Source organism: Rosa rugosa, chromosome 5 (genome assembly GCF_958449725.1).
Source record: "Rosa rugosa chromosome 5, drRosRugo1.1, whole genome shotgun sequence".
Lineage (NCBI taxonomy): Eukaryota > Viridiplantae > Streptophyta > Magnoliopsida > Rosales > Rosaceae > Rosa > Rosa rugosa.
The window spans coordinates 45,045,708-45,066,367 of NC_084824.1; the positions used below are offsets into that span (position 1 = coordinate 45,045,708).

At 38.4% G+C, this 20,660-nt stretch overlaps 1 protein-coding gene across 8 annotated transcripts; it reads left to right on the top strand.

The window, feature by feature from the left end:
• The first annotated feature begins 67 nt into the window (after positions 1–67).
• LOC133712434 (putative disease resistance protein At4g19050) lies at positions 68–20,278 on the top strand. Of its 8 annotated transcripts, none has more exons than XM_062138539.1 (12): positions 68–627; positions 1,198–1,286; positions 1,459–2,109; positions 3,236–4,052; positions 12,067–14,474; positions 15,557–15,946; positions 16,092–16,550; positions 16,725–17,489; positions 17,604–18,281; positions 18,476–19,223; positions 19,381–19,446; positions 19,594–20,278. In XM_062138539.1, exons 5-11 carry the CDS (start codon positions 12,069–12,071, stop codon positions 19,428–19,430), a joined length of 5,496 nt encoding a protein of 1,831 aa, XP_061994523.1. In that variant the 5' UTR covers positions 68–627; positions 1,198–1,286; positions 1,459–2,109; positions 3,236–4,052; positions 12,067–12,068; the 3' UTR covers positions 19,431–19,446; positions 19,594–20,278. The 8 variants fall into 8 exon arrangements, with proteins under 8 accessions (XP_061994523.1, XP_061994522.1, XP_061994519.1 ...); XM_062138538.1 differs by lacking the exon at positions 3,236–4,052 and adding an exon at positions 2,216–2,300 and having other exon boundaries at positions 69–627; XM_062138535.1 differs by lacking the exon at positions 3,236–4,052 and adding an exon at positions 2,222–2,300 and having other exon boundaries at positions 69–627.
• Positions 20,279–20,660: the final 382 nt, after the last annotated feature.

Consider the following 20,660-nt stretch of genomic DNA (forward strand, 5'->3'; position numbering starts at 1 on the left):
TTGCTGATTTTGGAATCTTCGATCATTTCTTTGCTATGTTTTCCCATTTTGTCATTTTCCTTAATTAGCCCCAACTTATTGACTATAAATAAGACTTGCTCGAATAAGATGGCTCTGGCCCCAATTCTGTCCATTTCTTGTTCACCAAAGTGTGCATTAGTTTTATACATAAACTTATAGTGTGTGCTATGCACACCAAGTGTTTGTGAAAATGCTTGAATGAGCATTTTACTGCATTCCAATTGTTATACTTGTGTATGACCCAGCTGGGCTTGTCATCGACCCATCCCAGCGACGCTTTGCTGTCGAACCGGTGAAGTGTAATTTTCGATACCAGGTAGAATCATAATGAGTTGAGTTTGGCAAATTTATGATGAAATTGAGCAAAGCAGGAAAACTAGTAACCATTTCTGTAAAGTTTACTCTCGAAACTCAAACTCTGATGCATGAGATACCCATCACTCATGCACTTCGCATCTGTTTATTTGTATATGACTAGAAGGACTAGGAGTCCATGTGCAGATCCGTGAGTACCATAGGAGACATCTAGCTGCGCTAGTTGTTGATGCCAATGAGGAACATGAAGCACTGCTTAAAGAAGAGCCTCAAGTTGAGTTCAGTGGAGAGGTCAGTCTTTATATCTTTTTGTGTGTGTAAGCAATGCTTGAGGTTACAAAGACAAGGAAATTTACTTTGTTGCAGTCTTTTCTCTTTCAACATGAGATTGAAAAATCGATTACTAGTGAAATTGCTAAATTTTCAGCTGAGTGATTTATTTCAGGGCTTTGGTTTATTATGATTCATGATCTTGCACTTCCCTTTTTCTCTGGTCAATTCTATATGATTACCATCTATGGAATCCATTTACTTCAAACCAAAAGTTACTTGGTAATCAGGAAGGAATGTTAAAAGGGTAGAATTTGTTAACATCAATTTGTGCACTCTTGATTAGATTCTTTGTTGTTGGACTTTCTCAAGTAGTGTTGAGCGGAAGGCAAAATGGATTTTCAACAAGCTAAAAGGTGTAAAACAATAGAACCAATTAGTTAATCTGCAGGTTGACTTTCTTAACATATCAAGTGTTCCTACGAATTAAGCTTCTGTGGACTATTCTTTTTTTCTTTTTGGAATCTGTAATGTCATCTCAGACACCGGTTGACAAATTTTAAGCTTTCTTATGCAGTCTTTCTATTGCAGATCTACAAAGGTTTAGGTATGCAAGGAATACATCATTCGAAAGGATGCATTTGAACTTCTGGAGCCAGTCAACAGTTTTCCTTTGGATTGTACGTAACACACTACTATGAAGTTGAGCTTTGTTGCATTGTGAATAGGAAATTCTAATTGCAATTGTTGAATTTTACAAAGAATTAAGTCAGTATTGCATGGAGTGTCTGATAGCTATGACAATTCAATTAAATGGAACAAGTTTTAAGGCTATTCTCCTTTTCTTATCAGGTGTGCTGCTTCAGACAGTTTTTCAGGTTAGTTACCAAGACTGATTACCTGCTATTACGATAGTGTGCTGAAGATAGTGTTGACAATAGAATTAGTGTATCAGGTTTATTTGAGAAAATTGGTGATCTAATTGCATGTTTTGTTGTTACATATAGAACTCAATGTTTTGATAGGGGATTTTCTGCTATCTTTAATTGGGAATCTTATAATTTTGGGAAGCCTGGAATTTGATTCTAGAAAAGAGAAAAGAGTTCTTGTGGTGCTGAGAGGGATCGAGGACCACCACAAGTTTCACAAATTATTTTTCGATCAGTTGGGAGTTGGGGACAAACACATAACTTTCAAAGAACAAAAAACTTGACCATTCGTTAATTTGGAACCTTTGAAATTCTAATCAATTCTACCTTGAAGTTGCCTCAACCTAGCAATTGGATAGAATTAACTCATTATCCTGCTTCTTTTCTTTCCATCCACTAAATATCCTCCATTGAATATTCTTAATTTCTTGCCATTGACTAAAACCAGTGCTGATATATCGGCTGCTACTTGCTTACTTCCTTAGTTTTGACATCTCCATTCTTCTTACTTTGTTTGCTTCTCAAATTGAAAAAGCCGCAAGAAAGCACAACAGAAAAGGAAGAGCAAAATCAGGTATTAACTGTGTTTCAAGGATGTATATAACTCTATAAATGTAGCCTTAATTCATATCTCTACTGGTTGGTTCTCTTAAATTTCATCAGCTGAAATTCTCGATTAGCTGCAGATAAATTGAATTTTTAATCCCGTGTTCGAGGCAAAAGAAAAACTAGTTTCACTCATAAGTCGTAGCCAAACGAGTTAAGGCATGTCTCTCATTTCCTTCTTCTCTTTGATATTAATCACTCTGTTATTATTCTTCATCACCAAGCAAGAAATTCCAAATATCCTGTACCTTGAGGAATTAGATCATCTTTAATTTTCTGAAATTTAATTACTATATAAACATGCCTGTTATTTATTTCATATTAAACAAACTTTAAACCTACACCTGTGTTTACTTTCGATCGTACTCTACCCTCTTCTAACTGAAATAATCTTAGCTCTATCATGTCATGAACAAAACAGTAAGATTTTCTTCCATTTGATTTGCTCTGTTTCTCTTATGCTTCTTGAGATCTAATCCCTTGGTATTTTAAGTTTTTATGTTCTGAAGTTCTGAGAGAAAATAAATACAAGTAGACCTATAAATAAACCGGATTTAGAGCGGATCGACCTAAATCCAAATCCGTTTAGTAATAAAAATTTTCAACCCGACCCGATCTGTTAACCCAGCGGATCGTTGATAGCTCAATCTAAATTGATATTCGGGATTAACGGATATACGGTCCGCTAATCCGATCTGTTTATAATAACGAATAATTTTAAATTTTAATAATAATGTTACATTTCTATGATGATACTTCATGAAATATTAATAAAGTATTTTATATTTATTATCTTATATTTTAAAAGTTATAAGTATTCTTAATATTTTATAGTTGATATTTTGGAAATAATATTTTATTAATACAAAAAATAATGTCTATTTGTTAAAAAAACAGACCGGATCATTAACGGATCGGATAAACATAAATATGTGTTTGATATGTTAAATAAAAGGATTAACGGATCCGAACTATTGACAGATTAAATTTTGAATCCAAACCCGTTCAATAACCACGGACATATCAAAATCTAGTTCATGTACAAGTCTAAATACAAGGGTCTTTGACTCTGTTTGGCTCCAATTTTGCTGCAGCTGGTCAACAGTCTCTTTTCTGCGCGGGCGTGCCAGCACCGTTCGGGTGCGGTCGTCGGGGGTGTCCCTTGACCTGACTTCTGTCGAGCGATTGTAGACGAGGAGAGCACCAACCTCGTCGTGGGATTCTTTGTGCCTCGTGGTGAGGACTTTTGCTGAGCTTCTTGAAAATCACCAAATCGATACTCGATGTTGTAGATCGAGCAGAGCGAGAACCACCGGGAAGTGAGGAGAACTTGCTAAAGCGTGACTTTAGCTTGGCTGGGTTGCTAGGGCGTTACCCTTGCTTGGCTGGTTCTGTAACCGTTGTGGTCGCGGCACTACCGTCGGCTCCCGAGGAGACTAGGACCGAAGCACGTTGACAGAGGGTTTGGTGGCACTGAAAGTCGGCTTCTGAGAAGACTAGGACTAGGAGTGAGATCACCGCTAAGAGAAAAAGAAGGAGAGGGAGAGGAGTTGCTCTTAGAGAGGTTTGCTCTAGAGAGAACTTAGATCATCTTAGAGATGTTGTTGTTGTGTTGTGAATGTGTGCTTTAGAATGAGAAGAGAAGGTGTTTATATAGGGAAGAAAAAGAAGAGTGAAATGATGAGTGGAAGAAAAATAATGAAAGTGGAATATGAAAGTGATTTGTAAAATATGGAAAAGATAGAGAAATGATGAAATGAAAGCAAGGCATGAAGGTGCAACAACATGGAAGTGATGATGATCTATTAAAGAGATTGTCTTGAAAAATATATCCAAGGAAAAGAAGAAAAGCATCTAGCTTTCTTCATGTGGGTAGGAAACATGAACATGTGAATATTGAGCTGGTTTTAGGTCAGTTTCTGCCCCTTTATTCCTTCAATTATTTCTCCAACAAGCATTCCTAATTTCACTATGACCTCTTCATAAAAAATGTTCCATTATGAGTGTAGATCACCCTGGCAAAATTTTAGAATTTTTGGTATAGTGGTTGGGCCGAAAACGCTGCTGGACCTCTTACAGGTCCAATTTTGCTTCTGCAAAAGATTGGACTGATTGTTTGAAGGCCTTCCACTCAAAAACATCTCTGGCACTCTTCATAAGAAATGATCCTTGGGCTGTCTAGAATGGATCTGGAAAGTTTCAGCACATTTCGATTTCATTTGGTTAGTCTGTCACCCCTCATTCCTTGTCTAGCTCGGTTTTTTCCTAGCCGAAGTAGGAAAATATGCTAAAGTTGACTTGTCATACTTCCATAGTAGGCTTTATTTAGCCTCTAAATATATATTTCGAGCTTGTCGACAATATATAGCTTGAGCCACTGACATTGGCTCAATTTCTCCAAGACACGCCTTGTCAGGCCAAAATGTTCATTTTGGGTCCAAACAGACTCAACGAATCATTTATAGGAACAACTTTCCCCATCACTCCAACAACAAAATGAATTTCTTAATCAGCCCATTTTAGCGCGAAATTACAATTTTGAGCTCAGTTCAATGATAAAATTACGCCAGTCCTCCCTCCCTCCCTCCCTGAAGCAACCTTTTCTGCCTCGTCACCTACGAGCCCAAGACAATGACAACCCTCTTTGTCGTCGAAATCTCGTTGCCCCAACCCAAAATGATGATGTCGAAGATTCCCACAGGCATCATCACCGCCTTTTATACCTAGTCACTCGAGCCCAGCTCACTCTACCTCTGCTCCTCTCTCTCCTTCTTCGGCCACCTAACCAAGATTGAGCACGTGCTCAAATTGTCCTTCGCGTCCTCCACCTCTTCCACTGTCGTGGTTGATATTCTCAGGGCGTATATGCATATCATTAATGTCGCTCCATATATGCATATTTTCATTTAGGCGTTTCTTATCTTTGGAAGAACCAAAACATGGAAGAAAGTAACACATGACAGATCTCTCTTCGTCTCTCTAAAAGATTATGTCTTTTTGTAACTTGGTTTCTAGGATTTTAAAGCAACCAAGGCATCTTTGCTCTGAGAGAGAGAGAGAGAGAGAGCCATTGGGTTTGGTAAGAAAGAACTTAGGGATTGTTGGTCCACTACTTGCTTGAGGAATCGAAATGTTGAAGCCCTAGTGGACTTGTGAAATGGTTAAGCGAATTTACATCTGGGATGTGGGATTTGGATAAGAAAGTGGATTTTTCATGTAGGAAGAGCAGCAGATTAGAAGAGGCTATGAGATGAAATGAGAGAGGAGTTTGGTGTGGGATTTGGTTGAGTGTTCAAAAAGACCAGTTTAGCTAATAATGGCATTAGGGTTAACCGGGTTAGTGACGATAGGTACATATAGTGGGTCAAGATAGTAACGTCAAGTACCAATATCATAGTTTTGAAAATCCATGTATTGAAATTCATAGTGGGCCTATTTAAGGTACTGTTCTCAAAATTTTCCCTAACGGTGTGTTTGGTTGAGAAAATTAGAAAATCCATAGGAATTTATAGATAACGAAATCTACAATTTCATGAATTAAAATTTCATTAGTTGCAATTTGTAATGTTTTTCTTTTTGTTTTTTAAGATAAAAATGTGGATTTCATTAAAGACATGCCAACATGGTCATTACATATCCTTTCGCTGCCTTCTAACTAGATAGATCAAGAAGTTGTAGTAGGAGAACCACTACTATGATACATTATATTCAAAAAACCTATGACTATGGAGACACTAAGATATAGTACATGGCCTAGAACCACACGAACCTAGTCTAGGAGGTTTTGCCCAGCACTAGGAAGCAATTGTCCATTGATAGATTTGGCCTAACAGAAGCCCGTAGCTGCCCAAACTCCTGACGACCCGAATTGCCTTGGATGCCTCATTAATGAAGAGCCCAAGCCCATCTCTTCTTTCATGTTTATTCTCTAGCCCACAACAGCAAGTAGGCCCTAGCCCCTATAGATACTTGGCCTAAACCCAATAGTTGTTAACCAGCGGCTATAACACCACCGCCGCAATAGCCCACGACACCTTTTTCATGCTAAAACTCGCAACCAACCAAGCAACAGCTGTCATGGAGAACATAGAGGGTCTGGCCTACTGCCGCCTCCTCCATTGAAGTCATTGAAAGCTGGGCTCGGATTAAAGCTCAAAATCAGCCTAGCCACATTACCTATCGCATTGATTTGGATACCCTGTTCCAACTACGCTCCAGCATAAACTTCGGCAGTATTCGCAGTTCTGCCAAGACCAGACCAGCATTGACGAAGCGTGGTGATGGTCCACAAACTCTACAGTGCGGCTTCGTGCAGCTATGCCTCTGGACGAAGTTCCCTTCAGCCTGACTGCAAAACCCTCGCCGCCATGGTTCAGACCACCGCCGCCTTGATTGAGAACACCAAGCCTATTCATTGTAAACCATAGTGCAATAAGCTGAAATCGGCATTCAAAATTATGTGCAGGGATCTGAAAATCGAGCTGCCACTAATCAAGCCACCACCACGCAGGCACGGAACCAGGAATTAAATTTGAGGTGTGCTAAATTTACCTTATGCTAGCAAGAAAAATTATTCTAAAAAATTTGACAGAGTTTACTTTGTTTTGATGGAATATCTCAATTGCATAACACTTGTCAAAATATGATCCACAAGATGCATTTTGTCACCCAAATCTAACAATAGAAAATTGAAACAATTCAAAGTTAAATATTCAATGTCAATACAAATTCAACTCTCAAACAATCAACACAATAAAGAAATTGCCTATTTGCCACTATCATGAGCAATTGGGTATTTGGGTATTAATAATACAAATTCAATATCTTTTTCTACAAATCAATAGATTTGATTGCTTATATCAAGAAATCTAGAAATACCTAAATTCTAACCTAAATTACATTCTAATTTCGTCAAAAAATTTCATTATAGAAGAGAAGTTAAAGTGTAATACCTGAATAAGGTTGAGAGATGAGACTCATGAGAGCAGATTATTAAGGAGAGGAGATAAGAGTGACTTGGTAGAGAGAGGTGAGAGTCTGAGGCTCTGAGCTTGAGAAACGCAGAACAGAGAAAGGGAGAAAAGGAGGTGAGGACGAGAGGACAGAGAAGATAGAGAAAGGGAGAAAAGGAGAGACTTGTCTGCTAGTTGGTACATACATTAATTATATATGTTGACTTTTTTTTTTTTTTTAAAGGGTGCTATGACTTAGTATACATATATTAATTTTTTTCTCCCCAAAATCTTGAGGTGTGCTGCAGCACACCCCTAGGTCCGTGCCTGCCACCACGACTACATGCTACCGTCCAAAAGGACGGTTCAATCCTTGATGAATCAATGACATTAGATGGGAGAAAGAGGATCGGATCCAAAATTTTTGGACTTGGAGGTAATGCATGTCGCCAACATAAGGAGACGGCGATAGGATTAGCGTGAGAACAATCGCCGCTATAAAGAAATTGAATCATATGGTATCCACATTTTCTGTTGTTTGGTTGTATTTTTTTAGAATTAGAATGTGTAGTAAATTAAGAAAATTTAAAAAAAATAAAAAAAAATTCAAATGGTCAAAAAGCTTTTTTTTTGGAAATAAATGAAGAATTAAAAATTGAATACGGCAAAAGAATTTGAAATGACACATATTTTAGAGGAAATTGAAATGAGGAATTCGAGTAATGAATTCCTTTGTTTTGGGGATGTCAATTTGATTTGTCCATGAAAAAATCTACCACGTTTTTATGCTTAGAGTGGAGTACAAGCATTTTAATGCCATGTATCCAGTCCAATAATCAATCCAGCACCTTTATGGTGTTTTCATGCATGCTATATAATTGATGACTTGCTAATTAACTAAAAGTAACTCGAAAGTAGACTCCTTTGATTTGTTTTTTGCTCCCACAGGTCTTTCCTAGCTTTATTTAGGGTTAAGATCTCGCAATGAGATCAAAGCTCAATAGCAATCCTTCAAGGTCAAGTAACACCATAAGAATGGAATGAGTAGAGACTTGTGTATGATAGAAACATCAGAATACAAACGATCTGTTTCTCCAGAAGACGACCCTTCTTTAGATAAAGGCATGTCAAGAAGACTGCGTCCCAAGTCCCACCATTAGTACGAGAGCCAGATGACCCAAGAAACTAAGAAGGACTGCTATCAATAAATCATCAAATAGCATAAGAAGTCAGATCAAAGCGTTTATTAAAAGTACATTCATCAAATAAACTCAACCAATGATTATAACATTCATAATCCAACAGTAATCGCAAAATTAATAAATCATAAATAAAAATCAATCCAAAGAATTTATCCCAAATCATACTCCAAGCTCAAATCCGATATATTCCTCGGGAATCATAAATCAAATCCGATGCTTTTGTCGGAAATCAAATAATACTCGTGGAAAAGTAAATGTTTCTAGCAATCTAATGAAAAACCATGACGATCTAACGGTCCATTTATCACGAAATGAAATCCTATAGTGACAAATTTTCGAAATACTGATCAGTAGTCAACACTAGAGAGATGGTGCGAGGGCTTCCGAAACTTGCGGAGCGACCCGGTAAGACGAAACCTAGGTTTCAGTATGGCGGCGGGGAGTCTCGTGCTCTCCTGACCAAGCAGAGGCGAGATTCAAGCGACGTAGGCTGGGAGCGTCCATGGTTTCTCAGGTGGGGGCGTTGGGATCTCGACAAAGGTTCTCCCAGGCCCTGGTTGAGGCGACTCTCGACTAAGGGTGTTTTGTTAGTTGTGGAGTGGTGGATTGTGTCAGAGAGGCATGGGTGTCGGGGCCTGTCGTCTTCGAGACGATCAGCCTCTACATCGTGGAGGCGTCGGGTGGCCGAGGTCAGATCTGAGCGACGGGAGGCGCTGGCTGTGGTGGCGTCTGGCCTGGACGAAGGCGACTCGGGCTGTGATGCAGGCTTGCAGATGGCGGCGACAGGAGGCCTGGGACTGGTTTCTGTACCGCAGCCGGTGGCTGGGTAGGGTCTGATGGCGGGAACAGGTCTGGTGCTGGAGACGAGTGCGACAGCGGCCTGCGGGTCAGAAGAGCCTCCGGAAAAATCGGCGGGAAACCCTAGTTTTGAACTAGGGTTGACCGCTGGTTTGACCAAGCTGGTTATAGCTTCTGGGCCTGCTGGGTTCGGGGCTGCTTTCAGTGGGCCGTTCATGGTGATTACTGGGCCTGATTGGGGAGGGCTCAAATTTGGAAACAAGCTGCAGTGCCTCAAGAATAGCCCAAGGAGCAATCTGTTTCCGAGGTTGTTGGCTACTGAGGAAACTGAAGATGGTGCAAGTTCCAACCCTAAGGGGGTGGGACTAGCGCTATCTTAAGTTTCTCTCGGCTTTTAGACATTTAGGACTCAAGCCTTTTGCAGTAGGGGTAATTTCTATAGGCTTTTCTAAGACGTGTCTAGTTAATATTTGTACCACAATTGCGTGATTGGCAAATTATACTAGATGAATATTTCTTCCTTAGAGAGCGAGACTACTCTTGCTTAGTTTAGGCTTGCTGTTCAGCGAGCGTCCCTTAGATCTTAATGAGTTTAGAGTGGCTTAGATAGGTTATCCGGTTTGTCCCGGACTTTCTTATGTAAGTTCTGTTAGACTCTGGCCTGTTTTTCATGGCTTTGATATCTAATTAAATCAAATCCTTTCAAAAAAAAATAGTGACAAATTTTCGAAACCTAAACTTGGAATTTACCTCAACTTTAAGGGTTTTCATCGTCTCAATAATTCTAACAAGTGAATGAAAAATAGAGATGATCCGATGGTCGAATTGTCACAATTCGAAACTCGAAAATCCACAACTACGTAATTTTTTATAAATGTTCAAACGATCAACACTCATTAAACAAATTATAAATATGGATTCCTAACATCGAGCTCTTCTAATGAACTAAAATAGAGGACCAAAGGAGGTGGCATGCGCCTCCATAAGGCTTCACCCCGAATTCTGAATTAGAGCTTGCTGCATACACCAAGGGATTCATCTTGACAAGAGGAATGAGTTTTGTACTTGCAATAAGCTCGGTTCGGCTAGAATAGTTGGAAAACGCCTTGAAAATTTAAACACCCGATATTTTTAAACCATCAGTTCTTCCATGTTCAATCGAGTTGAGCCAAAAGGTGAGTACCAGTGTAATCAGTGAGGCAAGGGTTCCAAGACCCAGGCTTGATTGGGTCGGGTCACTCTGTGCAACACCGCAAGTGAAATTTGCTTATCTTCTCCTTCCTTAAGGCTAGATGGCATAAACCACGTCCATAGATCTCAAGAGGAGAAGAAGGTAGTTTAAATGGGACAAGTGGCGCGGCGTCGGGTGGTAGGACAACGAATAAATTTCTAGTTAGGCCAGGTTGACATTCGGGTCTCTAGGGTTGATCTGGATCGAGGGTTTGTGTGTGCCTCGGTAATTATTTTTACCCCATCTAGGATTTTCAAATGGAAAATTTACCTTCGGAAACTATTTAGCTAGGGTATTCAGAATAGTAACTTATGCTTTTCAAGTTACAATTTGTTCATACAAACTTCGATTTTTTGCTTGCTTCGTGTCTAAGGACATTGTTTAGCGTTCTCTACAACTTTAGTGAGGAAGGTTTCTCCAAAAAGTGAACTGAAGAAAAAGTCAACTTTAGAGCCTTCTAAATGTTTGAAATGAACATGTAAAATGAAGACCTTAGTCTTTTATGGTCCAAATGATTAGTAAACAGGTAAATCAAGGTACAAGGCATAACAAATTCGTTTTGTCTAGATCAGATCTGGACTAGGCTACTTGGGGTCAAGGGTGGACACACGGTAAATTGTTAGCTGGGGGAAATGGTTGCTAGCAGGTTGGCCACATCGGACAATCATATGGCTAGTTGTTGGCAGCTTCTGTTGCAGCACTGTACAAGTTGTTAGTGCCATCCTCCTCTGATTTTTTAAGTCATGGAAGTCTGGTTCAGATCACTACTTGTTCATGGGGCCCTTGGCTCTATTTTCGTTTGGTTTCTTCAAATTAGTAGCTACCAAGACATGATCAAGACCCATGAACATGTCTTAGAGGCAGCGCTGTGACAACAATACAAGCTTGGTAGATTTGGTTGAGGATAGTACATGATCTCCTTTCTAGAGATGGTGAATAGTGGCTAGGATTTATGGTTATTGGATCTAGGCTATGTCAATGGGCTTTTCATTGTTTGATTTTAATTTTCATGGTTCTTTTTTTTTTAGTTGGTTGTGGCTTTATGCCGAAATAAGTCTCTACTAGCTAAAAGTAGGGCAATGTGGGCTTTGTTATGGTTTATGCACTTAGTGTGTCTTGTATGCCATGATCAAATAGGCGCAATCTCTTAGTGGCAAGATGAAACAAAGTGTTGCAAAATTTATCTCCGATCGGCAACATAGTGTAGACAAACTGTTAACACTATATTTAAAACATACACCTTTTTTTTTCTTTTGGACAATTCATATATTGTATACCTACGTGAAACTTGTATAAAGGCTGTCATTTTTTTTTTTGTCTAAAAGAAGACTGTTTACATTTGAAAAAAAAAGAAATTCTATGATATTTGTGAAAAAATTGAGTGAAAAGAAAGGTATATTCTGTTTTATTTTAAGTTGATTGTCATATGCAAATATATTAAAAGAGCAAAGATATAATAAGATTTTTTTAAAACGAATAAGATATGTTTGTAATAACAAACTTTACTTGAGAACGGCGAAATCATATCCCAACTAGTAGACACACACACGCTCTATGTTATCTAGATCCTCTGTTTTCTATTCAGTCAACACGAAAATCATGAGTTCATGACCAGTGCCATGCATGTGAACTTGGGTCGTACATGTTGGATCTAGTTGTTCATGATCAGCTGACTTTCATTTCAGTTTTGTTGTCCTCCTTAGCCTCATATTTGATTAATTTGCTTTACATCTTTTCCACAGTCATGGAGTGTCTCACTGCAATTGGTACCGGAATTATTGGAAAAATTGCTGAGTTTACAGTTGCACCAGTTGGACGCCAGGTGGGTTATGTATTCCACTACAACAGGAACCTTAGTAAACTACAGAATCAAGTTGCCGACTTAGAAGCTGCAAGAGAAAGTTTGGAGCACAAGATTGTTGAAGAAGAAAGAGCAGGAAGAATAGTACTGGAAACTTTTGTAACCAATTGGTTGACAGATGTGAATAGGATCATTGGAGTGGCCAAAGATTTCTTAAAAGATGAACATCAAGCAAAGATCAAGTGTATGCATGGATTTTGTCCTAACCTAATGGCTCGTCATCATCTAAGCAGGAAATCAACAAAACTGGTTCAAGATGTTTCTTATCTCTATGGGAAAAAGGACTTTTCCAATATTGCATACGATGTTACACCGGAAGATGTATGTGTATTTTCTACCAAAGATTATCAAGCCTTTGATTCAAGGACTTCAGTTGCTAAGCAGATCATGGATGAGCTAAGAAGTTCTTCTACGGCTATGATTGGGGTGTATGGTATTGGGGGTGTGGGGAAGACAACACTAGTCAAAGAAGTTTACAGGCAAGCCACAAATGATAAAACATTATTTGATGATGTGGTTATGGTATTGGATGTAAATAAGCATAATCCAAGCATCAAAAGAATTCAAAGTGAAATTGCTGAGAAGTTAGGTCTCAAATTTCATGAAATTGGAACTCCAGCTGGAAGAGCGCGTCATCTATGTAATCGAATAAAAGACAAGAAAACTCTTGTCATTTTAGATGACGTTTGGGAAAACATTGATTTGGAGACTGTGGGTCTTCCTCACTTGGCAACTCTTAGGATACTCTTAACATCTAGAAGTAAAATAGTATTATCTTCTAACATGGGTACACAAAAAGTGTTTCATCTCCAGGTTTTAGACAGAGAAGAATCTTGGAGTTTATTCCAACAAATGGTCGGTGATATCGTTAATAAACCTGATATTGAAATTGTAGCACCACAAGTAGCTGAGAAATGTGGAGGTTTGCCACTTTTAATTGTCACTGTTGCAAGAGCTCTGAAAGATAGTCCATTGTATGCGTGGAAAGATACTTTGAGACGCTTAGAAAGGTTGGATGGACAAGGATTGACAAAGAAAACATACTCTGCTATTCAGTGGAGTTACGATAAATTGGATAATGACGAGCTTAAGTTGGTATTCTTGCTCTGTGCAGCTGTAGTTGGGAGTAGTAACACTGTTGATTTCCTTGATTTGTTGAAATATAGTATGGGCTTGGGTTACATTAAAAATGTGGATGCAATGGATGAAGCACGAGATGCATTGCGTTCACTGCTTGGAAAACTCAAAGATTTTTGTCTATTGCTTGACTGTGGTCATAGTCAACATGTCAGTATGCATGATCTTGTAAAAGATGTTGCTAAACGAATTGCTGCTGGCAGAGATCAACACATGTTTTCATTATCTCATGGAAGTGAGTTGAAAGAATGGCCAGACAAGGATTTCTGTTCAAAGTGCACTATTATCTGTCTCAAGAAATGCAAAATCCCCAAACTCCCAGAGGTTTTACAATGCCAAGAACTTACAATGTTTCATCTAGACAGTACTACAGACGATTCCTCCCGAGCAATCCCATGCAACTTTTTTGAAGAGATGAAGAAACTCAGAGTGTTGGACTTAACTGGTCTGAGTATCCCATCACTACCTCCATCTATTCAATTTCTAAAAAGTCTTCGGACGTTGTGTTTGGATCAATGCACATTGGGAGATGTAACTATGATCGGACAGCTACAAAACTTGGAAATTCTCAGTTTTTTAATGTCCAAATTCAAAGAGTTGCCCAAAGATATAGGGCAATTGACTCGTCTGCGATTGTTGGATTTGACCGACTGCTCTCAACTCGAAGTGATCTCACCTAATGTTCTATCAAGCTTGAAAAGATTAGAGCACTTGAGAATGAGAAATAGTTTTAACCGTTGGGAGGCTGTAGGAGTCATGACTCCAGAAAGAAGTAATGCAAACCTTGAAGAGCTCAAGCACTTGCCTCACCTAACCGAATTACAACTACATATCCCAAATGCTAACATTCTTCCACCAGATTTGTTCACTGGTTCCAAGTTAGAGAGATTCCAAATATGTATTGGTTCTGTGTGGAAATGGGATGATGTGGATGAAGCCATCAATGCACTAAAGGTCCAGCTCACTGCCAGCAATCAATTTGACCAAGGTCTCAAAATGTTGCTAAAGAGAACTGAAGACTTGTACTTGGAGGGAATGGAGGGTGTTTATCGCAGTATTGTATATCAACTAGGTGCTGAAGGTTTTCACAAACTGAAGCATCTCCATGTCCAAAACAATGTTGAGTTTATCAACTTTATCATAAACGGGAAGGTGCGCTCCTTCATTTATTTCAATTTTACCATCATATTATGATTACTTCGTACTTATTTTATAATTGAGTTATAGACTTCCTGCATTTATTAAAGTCATTATTTCTGTGCATGGAGAATAATTCACAGAGAGATGCAAGAGCTACTCGATTTTTATTTTGTGAAGCTATACGATTTTCATTCTGTGACCTTACAATCACTTTTATTTTCAAGCACAAACCATGGTATAACGGTTAGCTAGAATTGGTGCTGTGGTAGCACCGATACAATTTGGTGAGTGTTTAGTTAGTACTAGATGGAGTTTAGGACCAATTGGATTAGGACAAGTCTTTTTGGGCAGGACTTTGGGACTTATGATAGCATAAATAGAATTGGTGAGTGTTGGTTAGATCACATACATGTATTATAGTTTTGCAAATCGACCTACTGTACTGGTCCATAGCTCCACCCACTTTTGTATTTTTACACACGTCTAGGACTTTCAACATTATTAATTAGTACATGATTGTTCTAGACTACTCTATGTAAATGTAGTTCAGGACAAAATTTCATCATTGTTCTAGGATATAGAGAATTCCCAATGTGCATTATCATTTTAACAATAACCTGATACAGTCCAAAAACATTCTTTTAAAGATGCCTACTCCACAATCTATGAGAAACAAATCAGATGTTTTAGAATAACGATTAGTCATTTTAACATTAACTTTTTTTTTTTAAATTCCCCTATGAGAAACGAATCAGATGTTTTAGGATATAGAGAATTCCCAATGTGCATTATCATTTTAACATTAACTTTTTTTTTTAAATTCCCCTTAAACACATGATCTCCCAAATGAAAACTCATTGTCTTTAACATCTTCTTTAAATACACACAGTACAAAAACATTGTTTTGAAGATGCCTACTCCACAATCTATGAAACAGAAAACAAATATTTTAGAATATCGATTAGTCATTATTAACATAGACATTTAATTACTTTTTTTGTTTTAGGCATTTAATTGCTTTTGTCATTTTTCCTAATGTTCTAGCAATAGCATTGTGATTTCCTAAACATGAAATAATTATGCAATATGTGCAGGTTCGGTATCCCAACTTAACATGGTTGGCCGTGAATGAACTCAATGGTTTAAGATTCTTGTTATCAACTTCAATGGCTAGAAGCCTTGCACAACTCAAACATCTGCAAGTATCAGGATGTCAAACAATGGAAGAGATAGTATCAGTACAAGAATCTGATGAGGAAATTGTACACAACTTATTTGGCCAGCTACAAGATCTGGAGCTAAAGGACCTTCCAAATCTCACTAAATTCTGCTCAAGAAATTATACTGAACTTTCAAATCCATCCTCTGGGAAATTGCAATTAGTGGATTGTAATAAAACAAATACAACTTTTGAAGAAATTGAAGAGACAGACTCAACTAGAAACCTTGACATTGTGATACAACACTTTCTTTTTGACAATAAGGTGACATACCTTGTTTTCCTATTTCTTTTTGGTTAATACCTTGGTGTATTTTCATTTCACATTTTATTTCCAATATTCTTGATCAATTAGTTACATATTGTTTCTTCACCGGTTCATGATTAAGATAAATATCATGTATATGCAGGGCGAGTTTACAAACTTGAAGAAGTTATCCATTCATGGCCTAGCAAAGTTGACAAGAATATGGAACAATCAACTTGCCCTAGAGAGTTCAAAAAATCTAGAGACAATAGAAATTGTTTCATGTGACAGTTTGAAAAGTATTTTTCCAGGCTTAATGGCCAGAAGTCTTCAACAGTTGAGGAGCCTAAGAGTGCAAAATTGTGGGGTAGAGGAAATCGTGTCGAAAGAAGACGGTGTACAAACAACACCTATGTTTGTTTTTTCAAAACTAACACAAGTGAGATTTGAAAGTTTGCCCCAACTTAGGAATTTCTATCCAGGATTGCATTCTTCGAAGTGGCCGTCACTCGTGGCTTTGGAGGTGTATGATTGTATTAAGGTGCATATATTTGCGGAGGGCAGGCGTGAGTTGAACAATCTGTGCACTCCAAATAAACAATCTTTGTTTTTACTTGAGAAGGTAACAGTACTTTTACATAATTTCTCTTCATACCCGTGTTAAAATCTATATATAAGCACTTAATCAAATTCTTCATTAGAAGCTACGACCAAAAATCAATATTTGAGTTTTGTTGCTCTACTTAAAATATCTATTGATCATAACTGACTAGGAGTTATGTGATTGATATTTCAGGATTCGTTCCCCAATTTGGAAATGTTAGGCATGGCCGTAATGGAGAATTGGGATAGTCCGCCACTCCACTTGTTTAGGAAGCTCGAATTTCTTTGTATTTCTGCACGCACCGACTCATCGTTGAATTCCCTTGAGAAATTACTTGGTCTTGAAAAAGTCAAAGGAGAAATACATGCAGTTGGGGATGGGACCCTCCCACATTTAAGGGTGTTGCACCTTCACGGGATGCGGAAGCTGATGAATCTTGGGGAGGATAGCTTCGGACCAGCATGCCCATATTTTCCAAATCTGGAAATTCTGGAGCTAGAGGACTGTGACAGTTTAAAGACTTTAAGATCATCCGCAATATCCTTCGAGAATCTAACAACTTTGCAAGTAAGTCGTTGTAAGGGATTGAAATACTTGATATCTTTCTCCATGGCCAAAATTTTGATGCAACTCACAAAATTGGAAGTCCAGGATTGTGAGGAAATGATAGAAATAGTGGGGAGCAATGAAAATGATGATTCAGAAAATGAGATTGAATTCAGGGTGTTGAAACATTTGGAACTTTCTGCTCTACCAAGTTTGAGAGGCTTTTGCTCTGCGACTCGCATTGCCAAATTCCCATCCTTGGAAAAATTATCCATGAGTTGTACTCAACTGGAGACGTTCATCTTTGATTCTATGGGTAAAAATAATACAATTGGCAAGGACATCAAAGACACCGACTCAAGCGAAAACCACGAGACTGAAGTAGTGCAACATTTTCTTTTTGACAATAAGGTGAAAAAAATAATTATACATTTGTTTAACATTCTTTAATATTTATTTATATCAAATTTATAAATTTTATTTAACAGTTCCATAAGATGAGTAATATATATATTGTTTATACAGGTTGAATTTCCGAGGTTGAAGAGTTTGTTTCTCAAGGATCTAACAAAGTTGACCACAATATGGCACGGTCAACTTTCTCTAAACTCTTTTAGCAGTCTAAAAGACCTTGAAGTACATGAATGTGGAAATCTAATAAATATCTTTGTGTCCAGTACTGTGGGAAGATTGAATGCCCTTGAAACCTTATTGATAGAAGAGTGTAAGTCGGTACAAGTTGTATTTGAACTTGGAGGAATTGATGTTATAGAAGAACAGGACACATCAGCAGTCACTCGGTCGAAACCTTTTGACTGTAGAAATCTAAAGTCGGTAGAAATTAATTCTTGTGAGAGTCTAAAAAACATTTTCCCAGCTTCGGTTGCTAGAAATCTTCAACAGTTACAGAGGCTGTCACTGAGGGGCTGTGGAGTGGAGGAAATCATTGCATACGAAGGGGAAGCACAAACAACACCGAAGTTTGTTTTCTCAAAAGTCACATTTGTGTGTTTTGGAGAACTGTCCCAACTTAGGAGTTTCTATCCTGCCATGCATGCGTCTAATTGGCCAGCACTTCAAAAGTTGGTGGTTGTTCGATGTCACAAATTGGAGATCTTCTCTGGGGCACTTTCAAGCTTTCAAGGGAAATATGAATCAAACCCGTCCACTCCAATTAAACAAACTCTCTTTTCAATTGAGAAGGTACGGATGCTATTACACTAATTCTCTTTACATATCTTTCGGTGCAACACTAATCAACCGGATGTGTGACGCATGAGTAGGTTTTTCATCAGTGATGGTCTGTTGGATACTTTAATAAATACTTTTCAAAGCTATGGAGGGGATATAATTGACAATATCTCTGACTCTATTTTCGTACTTTACATCAATTTCAGGATTCATTTCCCAACTTGGAAGACTTGACTTTATGCAGCATGGAGATTTGGAATGGTCCACTTCCGGTCCACTTCTTTAGAAAGCTAAAATCTCTTACGGTTTGTTGTCCACAGTCCAAGTCGGTTGTTTTCCTTGACAAATTACTCGATGAAGGAAGCTCTAGTACTAGGCAAAGAGAGGATGCAGTTGAGATTGGGACCCTCCCACGTTTAAAAAAGTTGCATCTTCGTTTAATGCCCAACCTGATGCATCTTGGCGAGGATAACTCACAATCAGCCCCCCGCCCAAATTTTCCAAATCTCGAAATTCTACTGCTGAGTGCTTGTGCCAGCTTACAGAATCTAACATCATCCGCAATATCCTTTAAGAATCTGACAACTTTGGATGTACGTCTTTGCAAGGGATTGAAATACTTGCTAACTTACTCCGTCGCCAAAGGTTTAGTACAGCTCACAAAACTGGAAATTAAGGATTGTAGGAGACTTGTTAGTATAGTGGGAAGCACCGAAGAAGACGATTCTGGAAATAGTGATGAGATTATATTCAGGCGGTTGAAACATTTGAAACTTTCTATTCTGCCAAGACTGCAAGGCTTTTGCTCCGGAAATTGCATTGCTAAATTCCCGTCCTTGGAAACTTCAAGCATGAGCAACCGCCTCAAATTGAAGATTTTCCCACCTCATGACCAAACGCTACAGCTAAGTGAGCTAACCAACGAAGAGGAAGACACAGATGTTGATTTATGGGGTAAGTCTTCATTCACCATTCATGTTTAATGTTTTGTATTTTCCCAACATATATTATTCTCTCTGGCGCCCAAAATCCTGAAATTTCCACATTATGTTTACTATCTATACAATTAGAGCCCTCACATTGAAAATTTTGTATATGAAATGAGCTCCAGAGTGGCTGCTGCCTATTGACGATGAAATGAGCTCGGCAAGTACTGATTGATATGTTACATTTCACTGTAAGTAGTCTATGCGGGAGTGCCTTAACAATAAATAAACCTTCTTTCTTTGTGTTATCATCTATATACACATTACAATTTCCTGCTTGCTTCTACCTTTAAATTTGTTATTACTTGTTCTGACAAATTCCTTACTCCACCTTCCAGATTCTCCTGCTCGCCGCAATTGCTCCTCTTTTCTGCTCTGACACAAGTGGAAGATTGTTCACCAGATTGTGCATTCGTGGTGTTATAAACTTATGGCGTGTGCTATGCGCACCAAGTGTTTGCGAAAATGCTTGTATGATTATTTGTGTGGTGATTTTGTTGCATTTCAATTCTTATGCTTTTATTGATTTATGTGTGCAAGTGTTGCTTTCTTTCTCCGTAGCAATAAAGGAGGAAAAAAAAAAACCGCACCAAAAAAAACAGAGTGATCCTTATTGGAGCTCTTGTCATTGGTGTGTAACATTTGGTCCTGCTGGTTCCAATCGAGAGCTCTGTAGCTTAATATGTTGTGCACCGAAGTGTGCACACCAAGTGTTCGTGAAATTGGTTGTTCTGCGACCTTTGGTACTGGTGGGGCTTTGTTCTAGTTTCAATCGACAGCTCTGCAGCTTCTTTTTGGTTTTTCTCTCAGCTTAATATGTTGTGCACACCAAGTGTTTGTGAAGATGGTTGTATGAACATTTTACTGCATTTCAATTCTTAAGCTTGTGTGGACTGATTTGTATGTAGTATTTACTTTCTGCTTAAGAAAAAACCAGTGTGGTTCTTGTTGGACCTCTCCCGAATGTTTACAGGCCTTTGCTGCTGCTGCTGCTTTAATCTGGTTCAATTCACAGCACTCTTCTTTTTGGTTTCTCTCCCAGCTTTGTTAGTCTAATTGTTGAGTTTGCAGTCGTCTTCGACATTAATAGTGAACGGCTAGGGATGTAGGTCAATTTGGATCTGAGTCTCGTCAACCAGTTTCCTGTTAAAGTCTTGTCTGTCTTTTGTAGTTTTGTCTAACTCAAGAGTTCTTGACTGCCATCTTTCAGTGTGCTCATTTCTATGTCTAATTGCTCTGCTTCACTCCATTGTATTTTTCAAACTGTACATTACATTTCATTCATAAATCTTTACGTGATTGCATATAATTCTCTGTCCAAATATATTGCAAATTACCAAAATCTGTCAAAGGCTCAAAGCTAGAAGCACTAATGTACCTTATCCTTATCCTTCTGAAGAAACAG

Bases quoted from the DNA above. Each gene is read 5' to 3' on its own strand.
- LOC133712434 (XM_062138534.1), top strand. From the start codon at position 7,478: ATGACATTAGATGGGAGAAAGAGGATCGGATCCAAAATTTTTGGACTT. The intron at 14,475-15,556 runs GTGCGCTCCTTC...CAATATGTGCAG, and splicing joins ACTTTATCATAAACGGGAAG to GTTCGGTATCCCAACTTAAC. The intron at 17,490-17,603 runs GTGAAAAAAATA...TTGTTTATACAG, and splicing joins ATTTTCTTTTTGACAATAAG to GTTGAATTTCCGAGGTTGAA.